Source organism: Muscardinus avellanarius, assembly GCF_963383645.1.
Source record: "Muscardinus avellanarius genome assembly, chromosome: 5".
NCBI classification, from domain to species: domain Eukaryota; kingdom Metazoa; phylum Chordata; class Mammalia; order Rodentia; family Gliridae; genus Muscardinus; species Muscardinus avellanarius.
In genome coordinates this window covers 58,434,791-58,461,394 of record NC_137790.1, presented here as the reverse complement: position 1 = coordinate 58,461,394, position 26,604 = coordinate 58,434,791, and the positions used below count along the sequence as shown (strand labels likewise).

The 26,604-nt window shown below is 36.4% G+C and overlaps 1 protein-coding gene across 1 annotated transcript in view; it reads right to left on the bottom strand.

Annotated features, from left to right (window-relative positions):
• Positions 1-24,407, bottom strand: part of DZIP3 (DAZ interacting zinc finger protein 3) — a gene marked incomplete at both ends in the record, with an annotated part of 111,472 nt that extends 87,065 nt beyond the window's left edge. Inside the window, 6 exons of the mRNA XM_080696711.1 lie at positions 6,731-6,855; positions 8,201-8,281; positions 12,993-13,109; positions 19,231-19,386; positions 21,759-21,831; positions 24,376-24,407. Of these exons, the coding sequence (XP_080552837.1) occupies positions 6,731-6,855; positions 8,201-8,281; positions 12,993-13,109; positions 19,231-19,386; positions 21,759-21,831; positions 24,376-24,407 (584 nt within the window). The remainder of the gene's footprint in view (positions 1-6,730; positions 6,856-8,200; positions 8,282-12,992; positions 13,110-19,230; positions 19,387-21,758; positions 21,832-24,375) is intronic.
• Between the last annotated feature and the right edge of the window lie 2,197 nt (positions 24,408-26,604).

Genomic DNA, 26,604 nt, shown 5'->3' with positions numbered 1-26,604 from the left:
CTGCCACAATACAGATCACCTTTACATTCTGCAAAGCATTTATACTAGCTCACTACGTTGATGACATTATGCTAATAAGACCTAGTGAATAGCAAGTAGGAAGTCTTTAGGATACCCTAGCAAAAAACAGGCATGGCAAAGGATATGAGCTAAACCTTAAACAAATAAAAAATTACAACATAGGAATACTGATTTGGCCCATCAGTGAATATGCAACAACATACTTGGCCCTGTTTGCTCAAGATAATCCCTGAATTAATTCCTCAGTTGTTACTGAACCACTATTTTCTCAGGGAGACTGCTGAATGTTCTCAGACCCAGCGCTAGTAAACACTTCGATTGTTTTCTGTATTTTCCTTCATAGGTCTTTACCATTTATCACACTTTATAACTGATTATTTTATTAAGGTTTATATCTTTCACTAGACTGTCAGTTATGTGAGGACGAGAAATATTTTGAAACCCTTTGGCAAGCCGCATGGCCCTTGGCCCCCGGGCGGGGGTCAAGCGGGAAACGCCTGCCCCCTGGAAGAACCGGGCCAGACTGCAGGGCCCTGGGACCCCGGGCGGGGATCAAGCTGGCATGCATGCCCCCAGGAAGGTTCGGGCCAGGTCAGGCTGCAGGGCCCTGTCCCTCCGGGCGGTTGGTCGAGCAGGGAACACCTGCCCCCCGGAAAGGTTCGGGCCAGGTCGCAGGGCCCTGGGTCAACCGGGCGGGGGTCGAGGGGGCACACCTGGCCCCCGGAAGGACCGGGCCAGGCCGATGGCCCTGGGTCCATGGGGGGGGGGGTCAAGCGGGGCACGCCTCCACCCCCGGGAAGGTTTGGGCAGGGTCTTGGGGCCCTGGGCCCCCAGGCGTGGGTCGAGGGGGCACGCCGGCCCCTGGAACTTTCGGAGGTCCCAGCCACAAGGCCCTGGGTGGAGGTCAAGCGGAGCACACCTGCCCCCCGGAAGGTCCGGAGGTCCAGACCACAAGGCATGGTGTCGGGCAGGAGGCCAAGCCCAAGTTGCGGGAGGCCGGGTACCAAACAGAAGACCTAACTGCGGGGACAGAGGAACCCAGCTCTGCTGTGCTACACCAGGCCGTGGTGCACTTTGAACAGCAGAATCTGCTCTGCGTGGTGAGACTGTTGAACTCTGCTTTTGGAACATGGGACAACCTGCTGAGTGAAGAGGGTGCTCGGATTGGAGCCTGCCGAGGGGTGATGGGGACAGCAAAGCTTGGATTGGAGCCTGCAGTGAGGCAAGGCTGGTGCTGGGGCATCCGAGGCGGGGACTATAGACTACCGAGGGTTTAGGCCAGTGCTGGGGCCAGCGAGTCAGGGATCAGAACCTGCCATGAGGCAAGGCCAGTACTGGGGCCTCCAAGGCCATGATAGGAGCCTGCTGAGGGGTTAGGTCAGTGCCAGGGTCAGAGTCGGCCATGAGGCAAGGCCGGTGCTGGGGCCTCCAAGGCTGGGATCGGAGCCTGCCAAAGGGTTACGCCGGTGCTGGGGCCAGCGAGGCTGGGATCGGAGCCTGCCGTGAGGCAAGGCCACTACTGAGACCTCCGAGGCCGGGATCGGAGCCTGCAGAGGGGTTAGGCCGGTGCTGGGGCCAGCGAGGCCAAGATCGGAGCCTGCTGTGAGGAAAGACCGGTGCTGGGGCCTTCGAGGTCTGGATTGGAGCCTGCTGATGGGTTAGGCCGGTTCCGGGGTCAGCAAGGCCGGGATTGGAGCCTGCCACGATGCAAGGCCAGTGCTGGGGCCTCTGACGCTGAGATCTGAGCCTACCGAGGGGAAAGGCCAGTGCCAGAGCCAATGAGGCTGGAATCGAAGCCTTCCGTAAGGCAAGGCTGGTACGGGTGCTTCAGAGGCCAGGATAAGAGCCTACCGAGGGGTTAGGCTGGTGCCAGAGTCAGCAAGGCTGGGATTGGAGCCTGCCATGAGGAAAGGTCGGTGCTGGGGTCTTCGAGGTCTGGATTGGAGCCTACCGATGGGTTAGACCAGTTCTGGGGTCAGCAAGGCCGGGATAGGAGCCTACCATGAGGCAAGGCCTGTGCTGGGACCTCCGAGGCTGGGAGCGGCGCCTGCCTAGGGGTAAGGCTGGTGCCAGGGCCATGGAGGCTGGGATTGGAGCCTGCCGTGAGGCAAGGCCACTACTGAGGCCTCTGAGACTTGGATTGGAGCCTGCCAAGGGGTAAGGCCGGTGCCAGGGTCAGCAAGGCTGAGATCGGAGCCTGCCGTGAGGCAAGGCCGGTGCTGAGACCTCCGAGGCCAGGATCGGAGCTTGCTGAGGGTTTAGGCTGGTGCTGGGGCCTCCGAGGCCAGGATAGGAGCCTGCTGAGGGTTTAGGCCGGTGCCAGGGCCAGCAAGGCTGAGATCGGAGCCTGCCATGAGGCAAGACCAGTGCTGGGACCTCCGAATCTGGGATCAGAGCCAGCCCAGAGATTAAGCTAGTGTGGGGGCCAGCGAGACCAGGACCTTCCTTTTTTTTAGACCTACACTATTCTTTTTTTTTTTTTTTTTTTTAATTTTATTTTATTGGTGCACTGTATTCATACATCATAGTGGGATACAAACTTTTGTAGACATACATGCACACATCGCCCAGTCAGCCCCCACCCGATCCCCACCCCATTCTCTCCCCATCCCTCCCTCCCATGCTTGGCTTAGTGGTTGACATCTAGTATTATAGCAATTTATCCAAAATTAAAAATGATAATCTCACATAACAGTTTCATTTGTCTGATACCAAGCTTTTGATGACTTAAAGATAACATTTCAATATTTCTTTTTGCTTTCTTTCTTACCAGAGAATATTTTTTTCTTTTTTTTTAGGTGAAACTATCATATATTTATTTTTCAGAAAAAAAATCTATCCTGATATGGAATATGGACTCTAGATACCCAAAACAATCTCGAAGCAAAAACAAAGCTAGAAGATGTATATTTTCTGATTTCAAACCATATAAAGCTACAATAATTGAAACAGTGTAGTACTGTTCTAAAGGCAGATATATAGACCATTGGAGTTAAATACAAGCCTAGAGCTAACTTCTTCCCTATATTGTCAGGTTATTTTTGACAAGGTTTCCACGAAGATTTGGTGGTGGAAATAATAATCTTTTAACTAAATATTGTTGAAAAATAATAATTACATGGAAAAGAATAAAATTGGACCCTTACCTAATCCCACATACAAGTATTAACTCAAACTAGATAAAAGACCTAAATATAAATCTTAAGACTATAAACTTTTTAGGAGAAAATCTGGGTCATAAAACCTCACAACATTGAAATTGGCAGTGATTTCTTGGATATGATTTCAATGGCACAGGCAACAGAAGAATATACAAACTCCCTAAAAAATAAAAGAAAATATTGTATATCCAAAGACAATGTAAACAGAGTTAAAAGTTACTAATAGAATTGGATAAAATATTTCCAAATGCTATATCTGAAGGTATATTAATATTCCAACTAGAAATCCTAAAAATTAACAACAATAAAGGCAAACAATACAATTTAGAGATAGGTAAAAGACTAACATAAATAATGAATCTCCACAGATAACCAATCTTAGTTGTCTGTTGGATGGAAACTCTTGTTTCTCTGGTTCTGGTGAGTGTTATCTATTTCTTCTTTGTAGTTAATCTCTTTGAGTATTTTCTCTAGCGCTGGTTTTGAAGACATAAATTCCTTCAGTTTCTGTTTGTCATGGAAGCTTCTTATTTCTCCATCTAATTTGATAGAAAGTTTTGCTGGATAGGAAATTTTTGGCTGGAAGTTGTTTTCTTTCAGAGTTTGGAATATGTTACTCCAAGCCCTTCTGGCTCTCATGACTTGGTTTGGGAAGTCTGGAGTGATTCTAATTGGTTTGCCTCTGAATGTCACTTGGCCCTTTGTTTTTGTTGCCTTTAAGATTCTCTGCTTGGCTTCCACATTGGTCATTTTGACAATTATATGGCGTGGGGATCCTCTTCTCGGATCCTGTCTAAAGGGAGTTCTATAAGTTTCCTGGATCTGTGTATCAACCTCTTGCTCTATATTTGGAAAATTTTCTGCTATTACTTCCTTGAAGAGATTGTTGATCCCTTTGGTATCACTTTCTTTTCCCTCCTCTATTCCAATTATTCTTAGGTTAGCTCTCTTAAGATGGGCCCATATTTCTTCAATGTCAGATTCCTGCTGTTGGATATCTTTTTCTAGATTAGAAACTATGCATTCATTTTTGGAATGATCATCTTCTAAGAGCGAGATTCTGTTCTCCATGTGGTCTAATCGGTTGTTTGTGCTTTGAATTGAGGCATTTACTTCATTAATTGCATCCTTTATCTCTTTTTGGCTCTCTCTGAGTTCTTTTCGAAGCACCTCTATTATTTCTACAGTTATTTTCCTGATTTGATCTTCTAGAAATCTCTGATTTTCTGTTTTATCAGGTTCTGATGTTGTGGGGTTGTGCACATTCTTTACTTCAGTGTTATTCCTCTTTCCCATGATTTCGGAGGTTTGTGCCTTCTCTGGGTTCTTCCCTTGGGTCACTATGGCTTCACTTAAGGTGCTCTGGATCTCGAGTCTGTATTATCTCAGACCCTACTACTCCTTTACTGGGTTGTATCACAGAGTCTCCGACCCAGGGAGTCGATAGAGGCTGCTTTAAACTATGGGGGGTGCCAGGTTGCACACTCTCCTATGGTGTGATATCTCTGCCACCACCACTCCCTCACTGGGTCAAGTCCCAGGAGGCACAATACTGGGATTTCTCCTCTGTGGCCCGCAATTTGACTCACTGTTCTTGAGTACGTAGATGTAGCTGTACTGGACTCGGTGAATTCACTGCTGCTGCCGCCGCCGGTGGCAATATGGCGCCTCTGCCACGCCCTCGGCCATGAGGCTGGCGTTTTTTTTCTTCTCTGGTTTTGATTTCCACTCTGAATCCCTGCAGCGTGTGCTGAGCTCAGCCACTGGGAGCTTTAAATGCTGTCTGCGCCGAAAGATCCCGCCTGGCTGTTCCGCATTGGCTCACCTCGGCTTGCTGTAGCCGTCTGCTGAGTTCGCTGCTGCCGCCGGCAATATGGCGCTGCTGCCGCGTCCTCGGGTGCGTGTGTCTCCTCTGTGGCCCTGAGCTCTGTTCTCAGTCCGCTTTCTCTCTGGAGCCTGGTGGTTTTTTTGTTTTTCTGGTGATGGTGTTTTCTGGCTATGAAAGGCGCTCTTTTTGTGGTAATGGAGATTGGTTGTTAGCGGGACTCTTAAGCCCCGCTTTTCTCGGTCGCCATCTTCCCGGAAAAATCTTTTTTTTTTTTTTTTTTTTTGGTGGTACTGGGGTTCCTGGAAGCCCTTCTACCTCCGGGCTACACTCCCAGACCTAATTTTTATACTTTTTTATTTGGAAACAGGGTCTCCTAAGCCAGCGCGCACGGCTGGCTTCGAACCTGCGCGATCCTCCTGTCTCTGCCTCCCAAGCGCGGGGATTACAAGCGTGCGCCACCACGCCCGGCTAGACCTACACTATTCTTGATACCTAAAATATTGCTGGAGCCAGAGAGGTCGGGATCAGAGTCGTCCGGGTGGCCAGGCCTCTACTGGGGATGTCAAGAGTGGGATCGGAACATGCAATGAGGCATGCACAGAGAAATACCACAGAAAGTAAAAACCAGATGCTTCCCCTAGCTTGCAAAATCTAGGAGGAAAGGGGTAGCAGGAGGAGGTCGAGTTGCAGAAAAGGCTCTGTAGAGAAGCAATTAAGGTAACCAGTCAGAGGGGATGGGATGGGGGAGGATAGAACCTCTTTAAAACTCAGGAGGTACAAAAACAAATGTATCAAAGATAATCACCAAACATGGTATCCAGGGAGGGAGAGGGAATGGGATGGGAATGGATGAGGGCCAAATGGATGATGTGTGCTTGTATATACTTTCAAATCTTGTATTCCAATGTCATGTTTGATTACAATGCACCAATAAAAAAATAAATAAAAAAAATCTACTAGGTTTAAAGAATAAAAGATCATCCTGAAAAAAAAATTAAAAAAATAAAATAAAAAGAAAACCTTTGAATCCTCAACACCCAGTACATTCTTGAGTATAAGAGATAATAAGTAAATAAAATAAATGAATGATGCTAGAAAGGCTAATGGGCTCCATGTAGGAAGCAAATACATAATCTATATAGTTTCCTCTGTAGATTTTCACTTTTTAAAAACTGGTAATACACAATGTTCCTCAAACTCAACATTTGGCTTCCTTCAACTCTTTATATGCTCTTATATGTTAAAAAATGATTCTAAGTCAATGATGATAATATTAATAAATATTAATAACTACAACCATAATTTGAGAACTACATTTTGTATGTCCTGGGCACTCTGTTGATCACCTTTAAAATCATTATGAGGTGGACACTATATTGGTTCTGTTTTAAAGATAAGAAAAAATATAGCTTAAAACCATTAAATTTCTTAGGATAATTGCAAAAATATATCTGAAAATATATCATTCAGACTCTGAAGTCTATGTTTCTAATGTCAATGCTAAACTTCCTCTTATTCCGTGGTCTGTTATGTTTGATACTGAATATTCTCATGTACATTAAATAAATTATTATTTACAGGAAAAGATGAATAATAATAAAATAAACTAGTCTGAGAGCATAATATCCTGATCTTTCATAAACTATGCAAACTTTATTCCCATGTCACAGTGTGAAAACTGACAAAGCTCAAAGATCTATCCATTATTTAAAATCCTTACCTTTTCTGTGCACATCGAAGTAAACCACGTCCAAAATAAACTAAAGACATAAAGTTTTCACAAATTTCGTTTTCCTGGATCACCATCTTCATCACTAGAAATTTGTTCTCAGCTTCTGTATAATCCTGTAACATCATAAAACTCGACTTGGCTAATATGAAAGACATTTCTTTCTCTTTATGATAAATAGTTATTTCCCAAACTAGAGAAATTAAGGCAGCTGTGGGGTCTAATTATCTGATCATTTATTTATAACTCTAATCTTAGCATTCACATTTGTGCTCAGAGAAATCAGGTATTCAATACTTACAATATTTATTTACAAACAGAAGTTCTTTAATATTTCAAAGTGAAAATTTTAACAATTTTTTAAAATCTAAAATTGGTATTATTAGCCATAATAAGGGCCTTTCTGGTGATTACTGGAGTACAATTCTTTGACATTTTTCTTAATTTTTCTACTTACAGTACAATTCTTCCTAATTTTTCAAACTGGAAATAAATGATTTCTCGACTATATATATAGTCATTTTTGGGGAAGCACCATCTTTTTCATGAGCAATATAGATTTAGAAGATATGGATCAATTCTAATAGATGTGGGCTAAGGTGTTGCTCAGCGGTAAAATACTTGCCTTGCATGTACTACGTCCTGAGTTTAATCCCTGGCATCACAAAAATAAATTTTAAAAAGTAACAAAAATTCATTCTCAATTATAGTAGATTCTTCATTTATAATTTATAAAACAAACATATTGCTATTGTTCTCTCTGGAAAAAATAACCTAAAAAAAGGTGCACGGCCTCGTCTAAAAATATTCTCTAACACATCCTACTAAACAATAATTAGAATTACATGAAATTATTTAAAATAGAAATGTTCTCAGTGTGGATACTTATGCATTATACTTCAACTAATTAGTAAGTCATATTTATATATTTAATTTATAAAACCAAGTAAAGAGTATAGATTTAGAAAGACAAAAAATATCAAGGCTAGAAAGAAAATATAGTAAAACATTAAAATTAGGAACAAAAAGATCTTGAATTCATAAGAAACTTTAAAAATTGTCTAGTTAATTCCAAGATTTTTATTTATTTGCATGTCACTTCATTCTACTAAAAATTTGAGGCAGGACTCATATTTTATAAAAAGGCGTAAGATTAAGACCAAACAGATTAAGTTAAGCTAGAAAGTGAATTATAATGTATTGAAGAAGTGAAAAAAAATCATTTTTATTGTATATAAATATAATCTAAAAGATACACACAGCTTTAAAAAAGTCTAAAATAACTGAAGTTATAAGCTAATATTAACATTTTTCTATATTTTTAGTTTTATAAAATAATTCTTGGCATAATTAATAAGTCACTAGCTTTAATTTCTAGAGAAGTTTAAGAACAATATTTAATTATGCTAAACAAAGTCTACGTATACAATTCATAGTGGGCAACTAACACATGCTACATACCTCTTTCTTTCCTCTTTCAGTAAGTGCTACTCCATATAGAAATAGTAATGTTAAATAATAACCAACATTAATTTGGTATACCTATAAAGAAAACATATGTTTATTTATTATTTATGCAAACATACTTTTCAGTATGCAAGTTTAATTAAAAATACTAGGCCTACTGAATAATTATTAAACATAGAATAAAATTATCATTATATTACCAGTTATCAAATAACTAGAGAATGCATTTTAAATATATTTGATAATCTGATACAATAATTTCTTTTTTGTTCAGTACTAGGATTGGAACCCAGGGGTATTCTACCTTCGAGCTACATCAAGCCCTATTTTTTATTTTTTATTTTGAAAAAGTTCTCACTGAGTTGAATGAGTTGCAAAGGGCCTCACTAAGTAGCTGAGGCTGTCCACGAACCGAGATCCTCCTCTCTCAGCTGGGATTATAAGCGTGTGCCATCACACCCAGCCAAATAAAAAAGAATTTGATTAAAGAAAATGAAAGCATGACATCAAAATTCATTACATTAAACTTTTCAAAAAAATTCTTTTTCTCTATTATTATGCAATATTTTAGGTATCAAGAACAGTGTAGGTCTAAAAAAAGGAACAGCCTGATAATCTACCATGCAACTTAAAAAATACAATTCTTTCTCCTCCTACATGGAAATTATTTACTCTTTACATATAGATTTTGTTAGAACTATGTAAACTTTTTCAATGAAAAATTAAGACATTCTGATATTTCCTCCATTTAAATATAGTCTGTGAAAAATTACAAAAATGAAAATAGATTAAGGATTAGAAAAGGTAGGGACAGAGAAGAAAGGTGAGTGTGATTATAAAGCAGCATGAGAGTTTTGTGAACAATTCCTTTATTTTAACTTTGTGAGAGTGGTTACACAAATATACACTGGTGATAAAATGTCATAGAACTATACACACTTATGCATTAAAAACAACAGAGATGTCCTAAACCTGTTATCCATATTAAGCCCTGCCTGAATGAGGGTGGTCTTGAAGACCCTGGACATAACATCTATCATACTACTCTCAATTTCCTAGTTTCCATAATGTACTATAGTCCTATAAGACCATATATACTTTACATATTGTAAGAAATATACACACACACACACACACTTTATATATGTAAACTATATAAACTTATAATAGTTTATATATATATACCATATGGTATATGTATATACCATATATATGTAGTTATCCTATAGGAGGCAAATCTGGTAGAGTACACTGAGGCCTCTCTCTGCACTTTGGTTTTTACACAGCTGTAACTTCTGTGAAACTATCTCAAAATGAAAAGTTTAAAAATTTTCCAAAGAAAAAATATTTTCTATTCTATTTGTTGTTAATTTTATGTTAACTTGACTGGCTACAAACTACCAAGACTAAATATTATTGTTAGGTGGGTCTGTGATGTTAGGTCCATAGAGCTAATCCTTTGAATTTTCCTCCTAAATATGGGTGGGCATCTTTCAGTTCAATTAAGGGTCCGATTCAATTCAATTTCAATTAAGTGTCCGAATAGAACAATACACAGTGGAAAGAATAAAAAAAGAATCACCTTTTTTTTGCGGGGAGAGTACTGGGTATTAAACCCAGACCCAATCTACCTCTGAACTACACTCTATTTTTTTTTGAAACTGGGTCTCACTAAGTTGCTGAGACTGGCCTCAAATTTAAGATTATCCTGTCTAAGCCTCCTAAGTACTGGGATTACAGGAAGGTGCCACCATACCCAGCAGGTATTACCAGTTTTGCTTCTTGGCTGCCTGCCTCAGGAGGCACATCTCAATTTATTCCCTTGGATTGGGATTTATACCATTGGCTCTCCTTGTTCTTAGGCTTTCATAAGTAGGATAAAACACTATCAGCTTTTCTGGGTTTCCAACTTGCAGACAGTAGATCCTGGAGCTTCTCAATTTCCATAATCACATGAGCCAGTTGCTCATAATAGATCATAAATTTACTCCTCATGATAAATCATACGTATATATGTTTGTGTATTCTAATATACATATTTTCTGGTATGAATGTGTATATGTTTGTATCAGACATTATTTGTTTCTCTTGAGAAAACGGACTCCACTACGTGTGTGTGTGTGTGTGTGTGTGTGTGTGTGTGTGTGTGTGTGTGTGTTACTATGGAAAAAATCCAGAGGTATTCTCCCTCTAAGCTATACCCCCAGCCCTATTTTATTTTTTAATTGTTGAAATAGGGTCACTAAGTTAGAGAGAGCCTCACTAAGTTGCTGAGGCTGGCCATGGACCTGTGATCCTCCTGTCTCAGCCTCCCAAGTACTGGGATTGCAAGTGTATACTATCTTGCCCAGCTTCCACAGCTTTTAAGCTCTATACCAATGAGAAGTGTGATCCTATCTTTTGTTATGTGAATTTATTTCACTGAGGTTGCCCCATACCATAAAGAAGAGTTTTCCAGGTACATATGCATAATAAATATCCATAGGATATAAAAGTTTCTTTTTTGTACTTTCCTAAATGTATTTGCTCACCTAGCATGCTTATAACCAACAATATATACATCTGTCAGACAACTGACTGGAGTAGAAAGTTTGACTTCAAACTCCAGTGGAAATAGGCATGGTGTTCTCAATGCACTAAATAAGTATACAAATAAAAATTTCCTGTAATATCTAACTAGTTTTGACCTTAACTTTCCTATCTGCAAAGGTAGTATAATGTCATACATAGTTCAGAGCATAGACCCTAAAGCCCAGAGTATATGGGCTATATGTTAATTCTACTACTTATTACCTGGTAAATTTAGGACATTATTTAAACTTTTGTCTGAGCTGGGCATGGTGGTGCACGCTTGTAATCCCAGCCCTTGGGAGGCTGAGACAGGAGGATCACAGCCTCAGCAAATTAGTGAGGCTCTCAGCAACTTAGTGAGACTCTGTTTCCAAATAAAGTATAAAATAGGTCTCCAAGTATAGCCTGGAGGTAGAAAGCCCCTGGGTTCCATCCCCAGTACCACAAAAAAATATACTTATGTCTGGGTTTTCTAATCTATAAAATGAGAATATAAAGTAGGACAATTATGAAAAATAAATAAAACTAATCCTTACAAAGTGCTTAGAACAATGGCTATCATATAGCAAAAACTAAGCAAGTGTGAGTTACTTTGTAATTTTTTTAAAAAACACCTTCATACAAGAGAGCCTGTTGTTATACATTTAAAAAAATGACAGTAGGTAGTAATGCTAAAATTAAAAGGTAGAAAACAACTGGAAATTTAAAGATGTAAGCAATATAAATTTACAACCTAAAGCTCTAGCTTTTCTATCTTATCCCAATTATCAAGAAATTTCCAAGTGCTAGAACAAAGTGGTTACAGAGATGTTACTGGCAACTATACCATACCTCTCCACCCCTGCATATGACTATTGCCTCCTACAAGGTGATCTCATCTCTCCTTGCTGGTTTTAAGGGAAAACATTTCAACTCAGCTCACAAGTTGCCACCACAAGAGGGAGCTTATCCAAGATTCACCTTTAAGTAATGAGTAAGCAATGTGCATGTGTTAAGCTGATCTTATACTAGTCTATTCCACCAATTGGCAATTTCTTCAGAGAGAAACAACAGGTAAGCAGCATCCCAGAACTTCTTGGAATACCAAGATGCTAACTTTTTTGACTGATCTTTTGAATTTATCTACAATTTTCCTTAAGAGTACCTATCACTTTTTAGGATCCTAGTCTTGAGAGTACAAAATAAGGACTATTTTTCAATTTTCTTATAATCACTATAATATGGAATATGGTGTCCTAGGATTCACCTTTTATGATGCTTGGGTAGTACTTTTTCGAAATTAACCCTAATTGATAGTTCGACATGTATGCAAACTTAGTTTTCTGACCCAAGCAATACATAAAATTAAAATATATATTTCCTTCTGATCTCCTACATTAGCATTTCTAGTTTTTCATACATTTTCCCAAGATTGTTCTATTTTACTTGGCCTTAAAAACAAAGATATTTTTAAAATTTTACCTATAATAGAAGTTTCAACTTTTATAAATATAGAAATGTCAGAGAAAACAAAGGCTGATAAATAGGAGGAAAGATGAATTTTTTCTTCATTTTTCACTAACAAACATTCTATGTTTTGTCATATAGAGCATGAAGATCTGAAATGCATATACATTGTGGAATAAGTAAATCAGGCTAATTAGCAATATATAACCTCACATATCATTTTTTGTGGTGAGAAGACCTAAAACTGCCTCTTTTTATTTTCAAGAATGCAATAAATTGCTTTTACTTATAGTTACCAGGTTATTTATCTTTTTAACTTATTTCTCTTATCTAAATAAAATTTTATATCCTTTGATCAATGTTTCAATCTCTCTTCTCCTAGCCCCTGATAACTGGTATTCTATTCTATACTTAGATAATTTCAATTTTTTTTTTTAGATTCTATAAATAAGTGAAGTCATACACTATTTGCCTTCCTGTGCCTGGTTTATTTTTTCAAGTTTATGATTTCATTTCTAATTTAGAAAGTCCATTTCTAACAGTACAAGTTTCTCTTAAGATAAACAAGTGTCAGTAGGAAAGAATAAGCTAATTACAGAGATAACAGTCACATAAGAAAGTATAAGACACAGGAAAGCAACAAACTTACATGTACCCTTCTCTAAAGGTCAAAGAGGAAAATACAAATTGGCATATACTTCAAAATAAGCATGCATTAGTATTCTGTAATTTAAAAATACTGTCCAAGTCCATTAATTCAAATACTTACAGTATAATTAGTAGCTTGAATGTTCCTAAGTGCAGTTTCCAGTTGTGTTATCAAAAAATGTAAAGTTAAAGCAGGAACAATTTCTTCTCCATTCTGGCTATTAGCTGTAACCTCTCTCTGTTGAAAATAGTTAAGTTGAAAATTTCTTTAAGTACAAATATGTAACAATGAATTCCACTAGTATGCATAATCACAATGCACCACTATAAAAACGTAAAAAAGTTTGAAAAATAAATTTAAAATATTTCTTTAAGTTAGTATCTATAGATTTTTATATTATACAAATAATGCATACTCACTGTGGGACATTGTAAAGCATACATTAGATTAGTTCAATTAGACTGCAGTATAAAATGACTTGCTATTGTATGGGTATTAATGTCAGCATTCATATTTACCAGAGTTTCAAGGCTGAAGGAAGATTTTACCTATACTAGAGAATAGAACTGTGAAAATTACCACTTTCCTCTGAAGTAGAGTACATGCAATATAATTGAACTAATCTAAATGTATGCTTTACTATGTCCCATAATTATTATTTACATAGATGAAATGAAAGAAAGGACTATGTCTTATCTTTGTGTCCATTCCTCAATGCTTTACACCCACAAATACTTGGCTTAAATTATTATATTAACTGTTTAATGATATATGATCTGTGTTAACATATACTTTTGTTTAACTTGGTTTGCAGTATATAATACTTTTTTTTTGGTGGTACTGGGGGTGGAACCCAGAGGCGTTCTACCTCTGGGCTATACGCCCAGGACCCATTTATATTTTATTTTGGAAACAGGGTCTCACTAAGTTGCTGAGAGCCTCACTAAGTAGCTGAGGCTGGCTTCGAACCTGTGCAATCCTCCTGTCTCAGCCTCCCAAGCGCGGGAATTACAAGTGTGCGCCACCACGCCCGGCAATATATAATACGTTTTTATTTTTCTCCTAACTAGATTCTTTTTTATTCAGTCTTTCCAGTAGTTATTCTAATAAATCTCTTATCAACATGCATTCATTAAAATAAATCTATTATTACACTTTATAAAAAGAACTTACAAGCTCAAAGTTTCCAAATTCATTTTACTAAGCCAAAATTATATCACCTGAGTTGCAGATTTATATATCCAACCATTTATTCAACATTATCTCTCGAATTTAAATAGACATGCGAAACTGAAGTTACATCTCTGTCAAACAGTCTAGGTCATTTCAATCAATCCTTTCAATGACAATTTAAAAAGTAACATAAAATGTGAACGCAATTTATCTGAAGGCAATGGAAAGCTACCAAGGCACTGAAAATCTCTGGAACAACATGTAGGAGAAGTAGAAGGGGCAAAGACAGAAGCCTGACTTTAGACCCACTTTTCTCCTTACAGCAAATGCTACATTCAGTTGTGGCTGAGAGGCTAGGTATCAATTTTCCCCGTATCATTATCATTATCAATTTTTATCTTTTTATATTATTTATTTATTTATTTATAGTTGTACTAAGCTATAACCCTAGCCCTTTTAAGAAAATTTTTGAAACTTTAAGGGTTTGTTTTTTTTTTGTATTAGGGATAGAACCAACAGGCACTCTACCTGCGAGCTATACTCCAAGCCCTTTCTATTTTTATTTATTTACTTACTTATTTATTTAGGTGGTACTGGGGTTCCTGGAAACCCTTCTGCCTCTGGGCTACACTCCCAGACCCATTTTTATATTTTTATTTGGAAACAGGGTCTCTTAAGCCAGCACGGCTGGCTTCAAACCTGCGCATTCCTCCTGTCTCCGCCTCCCAAGCGTGAAGATTACAAGCGTGCGCCACCACGCCCGGCTATTTTTTATTTTTGAAATACTTAACATTCTCACATTTAATGGACATTGTCCTCCTGTCTCCACTGCCTCCCAAGCAAGCGTGCGCCACCATGCCCAGCTATTTTTTTTTATTTTTTATTTTTTGGTGGTACTGGGGGTGGAACCCAGAGGCTTTCTACCTCCGGGCTATACTCCCAGACCTTTTTTTTTTTAATATATATTTTATTTGGAAACAGGTTCTCACTAAGTTGCTGAAAGCCTCACTAAGTAGCTGAGGCTGGCTTCGAACCCATGTGATCCTCCTGTTTCAGCCTCCCAAGCGCGGGGATTACAAGCGTTCGCCACCATGCCCGGCTTTATTTTTTATTTTTTAAATACTTAAAATTCTCACATTTAATGGACATTGAAAGTCACAGGATACCTGTTTATTTATTTTTAACTTTTATGTTGATCATATTGAAAATGGCATACATTCAGACTGTGTTCAGACTATGTTTGGTGCTCTCTCTCACCCCCACTTCCCCCTTCCCCCTTCCCAACAACGAGTGTCCAGGTTAACCATGCTACATTCATAGTTTTACACATATTCGATGTAGCTCCCCCATTAATCAACCTCAGGCTTCTTTGTCTCCTACCCTTCCATTTCAGGTTTTATGAGGTTTCCCCTCCATTATCTAGAGTCTCTCTGCTATTCGTGATAGTCCCTAGTAAGGGCATATTAGAGAAAACATATGTCCCCTCTATTTCTGTGCTTGGCTGATCTCACTTAACATAATGATGTCCAGGTCTTTCCATCTTCTTACAAATGACATGATTTTGTTCTTCTTTATAGTTGCTAGAATTCCATTGTGTGTATTTTCCATAATTTTGCAATCCATTCATCTGGTTCCATATTTTGGCAGCACAATTCATAATAGCGAATACATGGAACCAACCTAAGACTATTTTTATTTTGAAACAGGGTCTGGCTAGGTTGCTAAGGCTGGCTTCGAATCTGCTATCCTCCTATCTCGGCTTACCAAGTGCTGGAATTACAGGTATGCATCACCACCACACCCACTTTAAGACACATCTTGCTAACCTGCCCAGGGCAACCATGAATTTGCAGTCCTCCTACCTCACTCTCCCAAGTAACTAGAATATACCTAGCTCAATTTTTATCATTTTATCAATCATATAAATTCTGTATGTATTTGTGTATATTGCATCTGCAAGTTGTCTTCTATTTTCTAGTCTTGTCTGTGTGCACTGCCAAAAACAAGTAACAAATCTTTTAGTCAATAGAGTTTCATAATAAGTTTTAATATCTAAGTCACCTAATTTTCATTCCTTCTTCCCTAAACTTCTCTTAAAACATTTCTATGGTTTTGTTTCCTCTTATTTCTTATTTGAAAATTAAAATTATCTTTCAGTAACAACAAAAAATTGAAGAGAAATTAGGTGATTTTTATAATGTTAATTTAGGGAAAATTAATAAACATTAGTTTTCTTTAATTAAGAGCATGGCTATTTTCATTCTACTTCTATATATTTGTGTATAGTTGTTATATGTAATTTATCTCATGCTTATAAAATGTGATTTATAGCCGGGCGTGGTGGCACACGCTTGTAATCCCCATGCTTGGGAGGCTGAGACAGGAGGATTGCTCAGGTTCAAAGCCAGCCTCAGCTGGCTTAGGAGACCCTGTTTCCAAATAAAATATAAACTAGGTCTGGGAGTGTAGCCCAAAGGTAGAAGGCCCCTGGGTTCTATCCCCAGTACCAGCACAAACACAAAAAAGGTTTATAATAAATTTTGTTAAGATGGAATAAAAATTTAAAGAAAATTGAGAGCTTTATTACATGTATCTTTCTACATGCTTATTTTCCAATTAAGTCAAATTCCTATCCTTACCTTTAATAGAGTTTTAGAGATTTTTATTATTTCAGTATGAACGATTGATTTCTGAACTTAATCGTGAATAAAACAACGTGAATACTTGATAAAATTCAGATTTTATCAAGTTCTGATTTTTTATCAGGTTCTGATTTTTGAATACTAATAGTGGGTTCTGATACTCTCAAGAGAGTAGTTTAGAATAAACTGTGAGAACTACTAGTTTTTGTATACATATCTAAGAGCGATTCTGGGTATTTAACTTTTTTTGCTACTATAAATAAACACTTTCCACTATTTTTACCTACTAGTAGGCTATGCATATATGAAGGCTACTGCTTTCTATCTCATGTTTCTGGGTGATTTCTAAAATTTTAGAGGGAAATAATATCCCACAAAAAAGTAAAATACTTAGGAATAAACCTAATCAAGGAGATAAAAGACCTCTACAAAGAAAATTATAAAACACTGAAAAAGAAATCGAGGAAGACTTTAGAAGATGAAAGACTGTCCATGTTCTTGGTTAGGCAGATTATCACCAAAATGGCCATTCTTCCAAAAGTGATCTACAGATTCAACACAATACCCATTAAATTACCAAGATCATTCTTCACAGAAATAGAAAAATCAGTCCTTAAATTTGGAACAACAACAAAAAACAAGAATAGCCAAAAAAGTTCTCAGCAACAAGAACCATGCAAGAGGCATCATAATACCTGACTTCAAACTATACTACAAAGCCATAGTAATAAAGTAAGCATGGTATTGGCACAAAAACAGACACATAAACCAATGGAGCAGAATAGAAGACTCAAATAAATATGCACACATAAAGTCAATTGATTTTTAAGATAAGGGCCAAAAACATACACTGGAAAAAAGATAACCTCTTCAACAAATGGTGTTGGCAAAACTGGCTAACCATATGCAGAAAAATAGAAATAAATCCCACTTTTTCACTTTGCACAAAAGTCAATTCAAGATAGATTAAAGACTTGGAAATCAGACCAGAGACCTTGCACGTCTTTGAAGAGGGCATAGGCCCAACACTGCAACACATAGGCACAGGTAAAAACTTGTCTCAACAAAAACACAAAGCACAAGAAACTAAAAGGTGGATCAATATGTGGGTTTTCAGTAAAATGAAGAGCTTCTGTACAGCAAAGGAAACCATCAAGAACCTCAACAGAGACCCAGCGGAATGGGAGAAACCTCTGATAGAAGACTTTTATCTAGAATATACAGAGAACTCAAGAAACTGAGCACTAAGAAAACAAATAACTCAATCAAAAAATGGGCAAGTGAAATAAATAGGCATTTGCACAAAAGAAGAAATTTAAATGGCCAGTCAATGTATGAAAAAATGTTCAATATCATTAGCAGTCAGAGAGATACAAATCAAAACTACCCTGAGATTTTACCAAACTCCAACTAGAATGGCAATCATTCAAAGCACAACAACAACAACAACAAATGCTGGTGAGGATGTGGAGAAGTGGGAACTCTAATACATTGTTGGTGGGATTTCAAATTAGTGCAACCACTTTGGAAAACAATATGGAGGATCCTTAGAAGAATGCAAACAAACCTACCACATGATCCAACAATACCACTTCATAAAAAGTAAGAAATTAGCTCTCCCTACTATGTGGAAGCTAGGGAGAAAAAGGATCAAAGGAAGAATTCTAGATGAAGGAGGAGAAACCACAGATGAGGTCTAACTGGGGGTGATGGTGGGGGGAAGAGGAAAATTCCCTAATATACATGATGTACATTCACAAACATTTCAAAGTCAATCACTAAGCCAAACATGAGAAGGAGATAGGGGTTAGGGGTTGGGGGAAATTGGGGAAGGGCTAAAAGAGTGATCTGTGTATGTATGCTTCCATCATTTTGTACTCTACTAATATGTATGACTATGATGCACTAAGATAAAAAAAGGAAACAACGGTAGTATCCCATCAGTTGATGATTCACTCATAAAGGAGGTAAACTACCTTAGTTAAGGTTAAAATTACTAATGATGTATTCTTTCATACAAAAGGCAAATGTGGTCAAACCTATGGTATGTGTCACTCCTCACCAAGTTAACTGCCACAAATAAAAGAATATTTAACTCCAGAAAACACTATTAATTAAAGAACAGGTTCCTCTCATCTACTAGAAATTATCATATATTATTTAGTACCTAAAAAAACTAGTTGCAAGATGAAAATTTACTAGATATTCTTTAGAATATTTCACTCATAAATTTAAAAGTTTTGCATATTATTTCTACTTTATGTTTTTGAAAAATAATTTGTCAACATTTTACAAATTAGAAAATCCAAAGTCGTTCCTTGTCCCAGAGTAGCACTGACATCAGTAGTGAAAAAATCATATTTCCACTATTATTCTTAAGAGGCTAGCACAAATTAATTCTATTTAATTAAAATAAATCTATATTCAATATTGACAATATAGCCCTTTAAAAAAGATAAAGATTTTGAGACCTTAGCTACACTGTATAAAGAAAAATCATATACAGAGAGCTGCACTTCCTCACCAAAGACAAATTATGTTACCTGCATAGTCTGGAAGGAAAAATCTTCTTCTATGAATTTCTTAATGTGAGGATCCACACCTTTTGGTAGAGTATTAATTGCACTTAATAACTTCTTCATTTCTAATAGTAGGTTAACAGGCACAAGATCAGTGGTTATGTCCGTTTTTTGTTTGTCCTACAAGACATTTATATATTAAAAATTTACACAATTATATATTTTTAATTACTCTGATAAATATAAAAAAGTATAAAAATAACAAAATTCCTACTATATATAGACCACTGTAACAGAACCATAAAATGCAAGTAAGAATAAGACATTCTCTCTGTTCATGAATTTCCATGTCACATAGATTATACTACGTATCATAAAAACTATATCGAATTTTTTATTTTTACATTACACAACTGATATTAGCTACTAAAACCTCACAATTTAAAATGAGTAAAGTTGTAATAATTTGTTTTGTAAACAAAATAGAATTACTTTTATCTCAATTCAGGATCTTGTGACTTCATGAATTAATTTTTCATATTTAATAAAGTAATTATTAAATGATTAACTAGCAGTTCTATAGTCAAGTCCTGCTAGATTGTCTATTAATAATAGTTGTGAAGAAATGTTGGAGAAAAGAGATGGATAAAGGGCCTGGAACAGATGGATAACAGTCTTCCTTTAAACATTAACAAGGTATTTTGGGAATATCATTGGCTGTTCATCTCTAATAATCAGAACCACCAGTTTCTCACTACAGAAGCCAAACAGAGCTTGAATTACTGAAAATGGCTAGGTATGGTGCAGGATGACTCTGACTGTCAGACTTCTGACAGACCTAATCAAAAGAAAGTGATTAGGAATCAATAAAACCTATGGCAGGACTCTACCTATTCACCTCTTGTGGATTTAAATCTTAAATTAATATTTCTCTATCACCATCCACATACAAAAAGAGCACCTTAAATTTTATAATTTTTCATACATAAAAATATCCAAACATTTGGAAAACCATCAACAGTTTGCTAAATCTCTGATAAAAGCATATGGATATTCATTGTCCTATTCTTTCAAATTTTCTGTAGATTTGAAATTTTTCCAAAAAGTTTTTAAAAGTCAAAAAAATAACCAGAAAATCCTTATAAAGATTGAGCAGTGTCAGTTAAGCATGGCAGCACATGTTTATAATCCCAGTACTTGAAAGGCTGTGACAGGATCACAGGTTTGAGACTAACCTCAGCAACATAGCAAGGACCTCAGCAACATAGCAAGGACCTCACAATTTTAATTTTTTTAAAGTTATTTGTCAAAAAAAAATTTTATGCTTACTCTATTTTGACAAAACTGATTAAGCATCTAAGTCTAATTCAGGTCAAAGTGTCCGTATTTTTTATATTCTTAATTGAGAATTCAGGTCAAAGCATCCTTATTTTTGTATTCCTGAATATCTAGATATGTCTTTTCTCAATCTAATCCCCTGGGCCTTAGCTTAACTCTACAACCATATGTACAACTGCACATAATGTATCTGTTCTGCAGTATTTTTATGCAAACAAATACTAAGCTTATTTTATTTTCTGCTCCCAAGTTATTGGAAAACCTTTGCAAAAGTTATTAACAAATGGACACCAATTATTATATAAAACTATGTAGGAAAAAACTATATGCAACATAAAAACTAAACAAGAACAAAAAGCAGTCATTAACTATGACATATGGTTTTCATGTACATATTTTAATCTATCATAAAATATGTTGTCATTGGGAATAAAAGCCTTATATTTAGAAATAACTGAGGGATGGACGGAGGGTAGGAAGGAAGGGAGTGTGTGGTAGCACATGCCTGTAATTCCAGTACTTGGGAAGTTGAAACAGGTGATAGCATGTTTTAAGGCCTGCCTCAACACCTTAGTGAGACCCTATTTCAAAATAAAAAGGGCTGGGGTATAGCTTAGAGGTAGATGTTCCTAGGTTAAATCTCCAGTACCAGGTAAAGAAAGATAGACACACAGACAGAGAAATGTATGATTTCTTTTTTCTCCTTTTGCAGTACTGGGGATCAAATCTTGGGCCTCATGCATGCTAGATAAGTGCTCTGGCACTGAGCTATATCCCCAGCTTTTTTATTTTTATTCTTTAAAATTTTCAAGTAAGGTCTCACTAAATTGTCAATGGTAGCCTCAAATTTATATGAACCTCTTGCCTCAGCCTTACTGGGATTATAGGTATGCTAAATGAACCTGGTCACAAATGAGAAATTTCTTAAAATTGATTGTTGGGACGTATCTAGATAGTTTAATTTAATTAACTGTTAATTTTAATGTACCATCTGCCAATTTTAATTTTAATGTGAGAAATGATCTTTAGAATGGTAATCTTGATATACAGTATCAATCATCTAGGATTTAATCATGACTATTTTACTTATGAAGATAGGAAAGTGGACTCATTTAAAATTTTTAACAGATAAAGTTAATAGAACATCATATTCTCATACATACTTAGCTGCTATTAATGAACTAAAAGTTAATGAAAATTAAACTTTCTCTTACCAGTTGGCTGGTTGGTCTTTCTTCATTATTCTCAGTTTCTTCCACGGTCTGTTCCTCCACATCAGGATCCCTACTTTAAATGAGTAACAAAGGAGTCCTCAGAGCCTCTTCTCAGGAAGATCACAAATTACAGTAGTAAAGAATCAAACAATTTTTCTGTCTGAAAGTTTCAGAAGTATAACCATCGTGTATCAAAGTCTAATAATGGTGAAGGTACTATATCTTTTTGGGAACTCAAATTTAAAAAAAAGAGGTTTTGGTAAACCATTATTGGATGGTGGTAGAAAAAAACAGCAAGATGCTATTAAAAACTCTACATCTTTAATAAACTCATAATAACCAAATGGGTCCTATTAACACTGGGAAAAACATAGTGCTGTACCAAGCTTAAGTAAAAAGGTCCTTGAAAAGGTTGTTTATTCTATGTCTTGGTATGGGTATATAAAAAAATACCAAAAGTTAGGAAAAGAGTTGTCTTATATAGATCATTTAATTTTTGTTTGGGCCCCTGAATTTTTTTTTTTTTTTTTGGTACTGGGGTTCCTGGAAACCCTTCTACTTCTGGGTTACACTCCCAGACCTATTTTTAAATTTTTTTATTTGGAAACAGGGTCTTTTAAGCCAGCGAGGCTGCCTTCGAATCAGTGCAATCCTCCGTCTCCACCTCCCATGCGCAGGGATTACACGTGTGCGCCACCACACCTGGCAGGGCCCCTGAATTTTTAATTGTCCAGTTTTCTAAAGAATATTAATTGAGGGAGAATATCATATTTAAAAATTATTAACTATTTTAGTAATAAATAACACAGCAGGTTTTGCTTTTAACATTGACTCAAAATATGAACATACACAGTATTATGTAATAAACTAAAATTTATAAAATTGCTTTTGTATCATGATGTAGGAATCATAATATATTATTAATACAATATTAACTCTATATACTAGCACATATAAAACTAAGGTGAGAAACAATGATTTATTCAGAACTATACTTACCAAATAGTACCTACTTTACATTTATGTATTCATTTAATAATCATTTACCATCTATTGTATGTTAACTGATTTTGTCAGAATAAACAGGGACAGATACACAGTATAGTATTATACACATTTTCAGACTCTTAAGAGTTAAACAAAGGATGATTTATACACATAAACATTATTTTACAAGATGACTCTCAGTGGTCTTTAAAGTACATTGGTAAAGACAAATCTATTAGCTATTTCTACTTAAAAAAGAAATATAGAGCCGGGCTTGGTGGCACAAGCTTGTAATCCCAGGACTTGGGAGGCTGAGACAGGAGGATCTCAGTTTGCTGACAGCCACAGCTACTTAGTGAGGCTCTTTGGAACTCAGTAGTGAGACCCTGTTCCAAAATAAAGAATAAAAAATACGCCTGGAAGTGTTGCCTGGAGGTAGAATGCCCCTGGGTTCCATCCCCAGTACCACAAAGAAAAGAAAAAAAGAAAAAAAAGAAAAAAAATACAGAACATCTGAGCTATCAAGGAATTAAAAAGTATTCCAACAATATTCTGAAGTCTTTCATGCTTTGAGAAAGAGTAGGAAATGTTCTCAAAAGTATACACTATTTCACGATCATTTCACTCCTTAACCTAAAAGTCCTTATTCCCAGATGCATGTTAAAACTAATTGTGAAGCTTTAGACATATTCAGACACTCAAATCCTGCTTCTGAGATTGAGTCAAGTATCATAAGCTACTATATTTTTCATAGAATTTATAACAAATTTTGATATATAAGTCCAACTAATCCTCACTTCCTTCTCTATACAAAATAAAGATAAACCCCTAGGCCAAAAAGTCAAAATTCTCCCCAAGAATTATTCTTATATTGTTCTTTTTTTTTTTTTGCTGTTTGCTATTCAAATGACCTTCCATCCTCCTGTGCTTCTACACTCATCAAAATGTTTCTCATTCTTTAAAGATCAATTCAAATATCACTTTGTGAAACCTGAATCCAGTCACTATTATTCCTTCCTCCACATAAACTCAGCATCTCTACAATTATACTCATGCAAAAGGATACTATTTACTGACCAAAGAGTCAGTAAATACTTGTGAATATATTAATAGGTCATATTAATTAGTATATGTGGCAATTCAAGAGTGGAAGATCTCCAATAATAAACAGCTCTTTGGCATGATATGGTAGATGTACAGGCAGCTGAACTTGCACTGGATGGAGGGAAAAAGTATCATACTATCTTCTGTGTTATGCTTAAGCTACTCTCTAAAATATAGGGATAAGAGCACCCACTTCATAGGGCTGTTATATGAATTAACATTTGTGAATGCATTAACAACAATGTCTCATATATAGTACATCTACATAAATGTTTAAATTATTTTGGTGAGAATCCCCAAGTATGATGTGTTGTAGCACATTTTTCAATACAGTATTAGCCCTACAGAACTTTTCTAAAATTGTATGTCACCCAGTCCATAGTCTTCCACTGATCAAAGATGCTACATCTTTGTATTGAAGTATAAAGTCATTTAATTCAAATGTCCCAATATTATGAGAAAAAGTCAAATATCATATCTTTCCAATGTATCAAATGTAGTTGTTTTTTGTCAACCTTTCTCTTACCTCACGAAAAATTCTTCTGGTAGAGCATCCATGTTGTACAATGTTCCTTTATAAAATTCTTCTTCTAGGGCTTGCAAACTGACTTTTACTACTGTTATTTAAAACTGTATGGAAAATAATATTTTAATTAGGAAAATTACTTTCTTTTCACTCACTGCAAAAACAGTTCACAATTATTTAAACAATTTGACATGGCTATAAAAGAAAAATACAGACTTAAAATCCAAAAATAATTTCTGCCTAGACCTTACTCTACTTATTTTTCCAGGCATATATATATTTTATCAATTTATAATCACATAGAATAGAAAATGTTCTACTCCATCTTTTCTATCACTGAATATTATATAAAAGCTCCTATGTTAGACTTCTAGTAAATTTTCTCATTGTCTACACAACAGTTGGTTGATAAAATAGTTCTCATATACTTAATATTACAAATAACAAGTTCCATGATAAATTCCATTGTCCCTAACACTTTTTCTATACTTATGATTGTTTCCTTGCAATAAATACTCAGAAGTAGAATTCCTAGGTTAAACGGCACATTTTAGGGGCACTATAAATTGAATTTAAGGCATTCTACCTCCAAGCTACATCCAAGACTTTTTATTTAGATTTTGAAACAGGGTTTCAGTAAGTTGCTGAGGATCTCACCAAGTTTTCAACACTGGTCTTGAACCTCGGATCCCCTTGTCTCGGCCTCCCAGGTACTGGAATTACAGGCATGCACCACCACACACAATTTTAAAAACGCACTGCTAAGTAGTTTTCTGAAAGGGTTGTACTTATTTTCCACAGAAGTATTATAAATTCCTGCTTAACATAATAGTACTTTATTTTGTTTTCTTTTCATCTAAGAATAACACATAGCTACTTTCTCCCCGAATTATATGATTTCATAGCTCAATAGGTGAGGTAGGATGTAAAAAGATCTTGAACCCCCTTGGTTTGAGTATCAATAGGCTTGTGGATGTTTTCTGATAAAAAGAAAAATGTACTGAGATAACACAAATGAAAATAAAAAGGAACTAGAGTATCAATAATATCTATTTATATACCCATTTATTCCAAGAACAACTGTTCTAAAATTAGTCCTATCCAATCTCCTTTATTGAAATGTTCAAGCCTCTAGATTCAGTGCCCTTTTCTAGTCTGGCTTCTCTTTCTAGTCCCTCTCTGTAAGGCCAAGAAGTGTTATAGCAAGCATACGCATAAGTACTGCTAAATGCTCTGGGGTAAAGGAAGAAATGATGAGGTGAAGAAAAAGTGGTACCCACAGCAGAAAAAGAAAACAGATCTCCACTGTCTTGCACAAGACTAGATAGTTTCTCATTTGTTGTGTCTATAACACTTTTACTTCAGTAACTAGGTAGCCAGTTTCTCTAGCGGCACATTTAATATATGCCCAACAAATTAGGTTAATACAACTTTTGCAGAATCATTACTGAAAGGCATTTCAGCATAGGTAATTAACAAATCAAGAAAATATATTTCACAAGATGAATTATAAACCATCTATTATGAATTCAGATATTAGCTCAAAGAAACATTATTTTTATATGATGTTGAGGCCCCCTAAAAACTCAAAAAGCCAATTCAAGTGGATATGGTGGTACAAACCTGTAACCCCATTACTTCGGAAGTTGAGGATAGCAAGTCTGAGGCCTGCCTCAGCAACTCAGCAAGACCCACAGTAACTTTGTAAGACCTTGTTTCAAAAATAAATAAATAAAAAAGGCTTCAGGTTTTAGCTAAGAGGGAGAATGCTCTTGGATTCGATCAATACACAGTCACACACACACACCAGAGATTTTTCTAATACCTTGTAACTTGTTGGTCCTCAAACAATTCTATCAGTATTACAACTCACTTATGTAGAATCTGTTTCTCCTTGGTAGATTATTTATGTCAAAGTTTTACTCTTATTTTAAAAACTTGGTGAGCAAAATTATGTAAAGTCATATTTAAATTTTCACTTTCTACTCAATTACTTATGAAAGATACAATCTAGAGCTAATAATGAAGTAAACAAAGGTCATATAAACCATGTGTGTGCACATGCATGCGTGTATAATACTGGGAAGAGCCCACGGGCATTCTACCTCTGAGCTATACTCGTAGACCTATTTTATTTTTTCCTTTGAAGCAGGGTCTTGCTAAGGTACTATGATGTTGCTGGCCTTTGATTCTTGTCTCAGCCTACCAAGTACTAGAATTACAGATGTG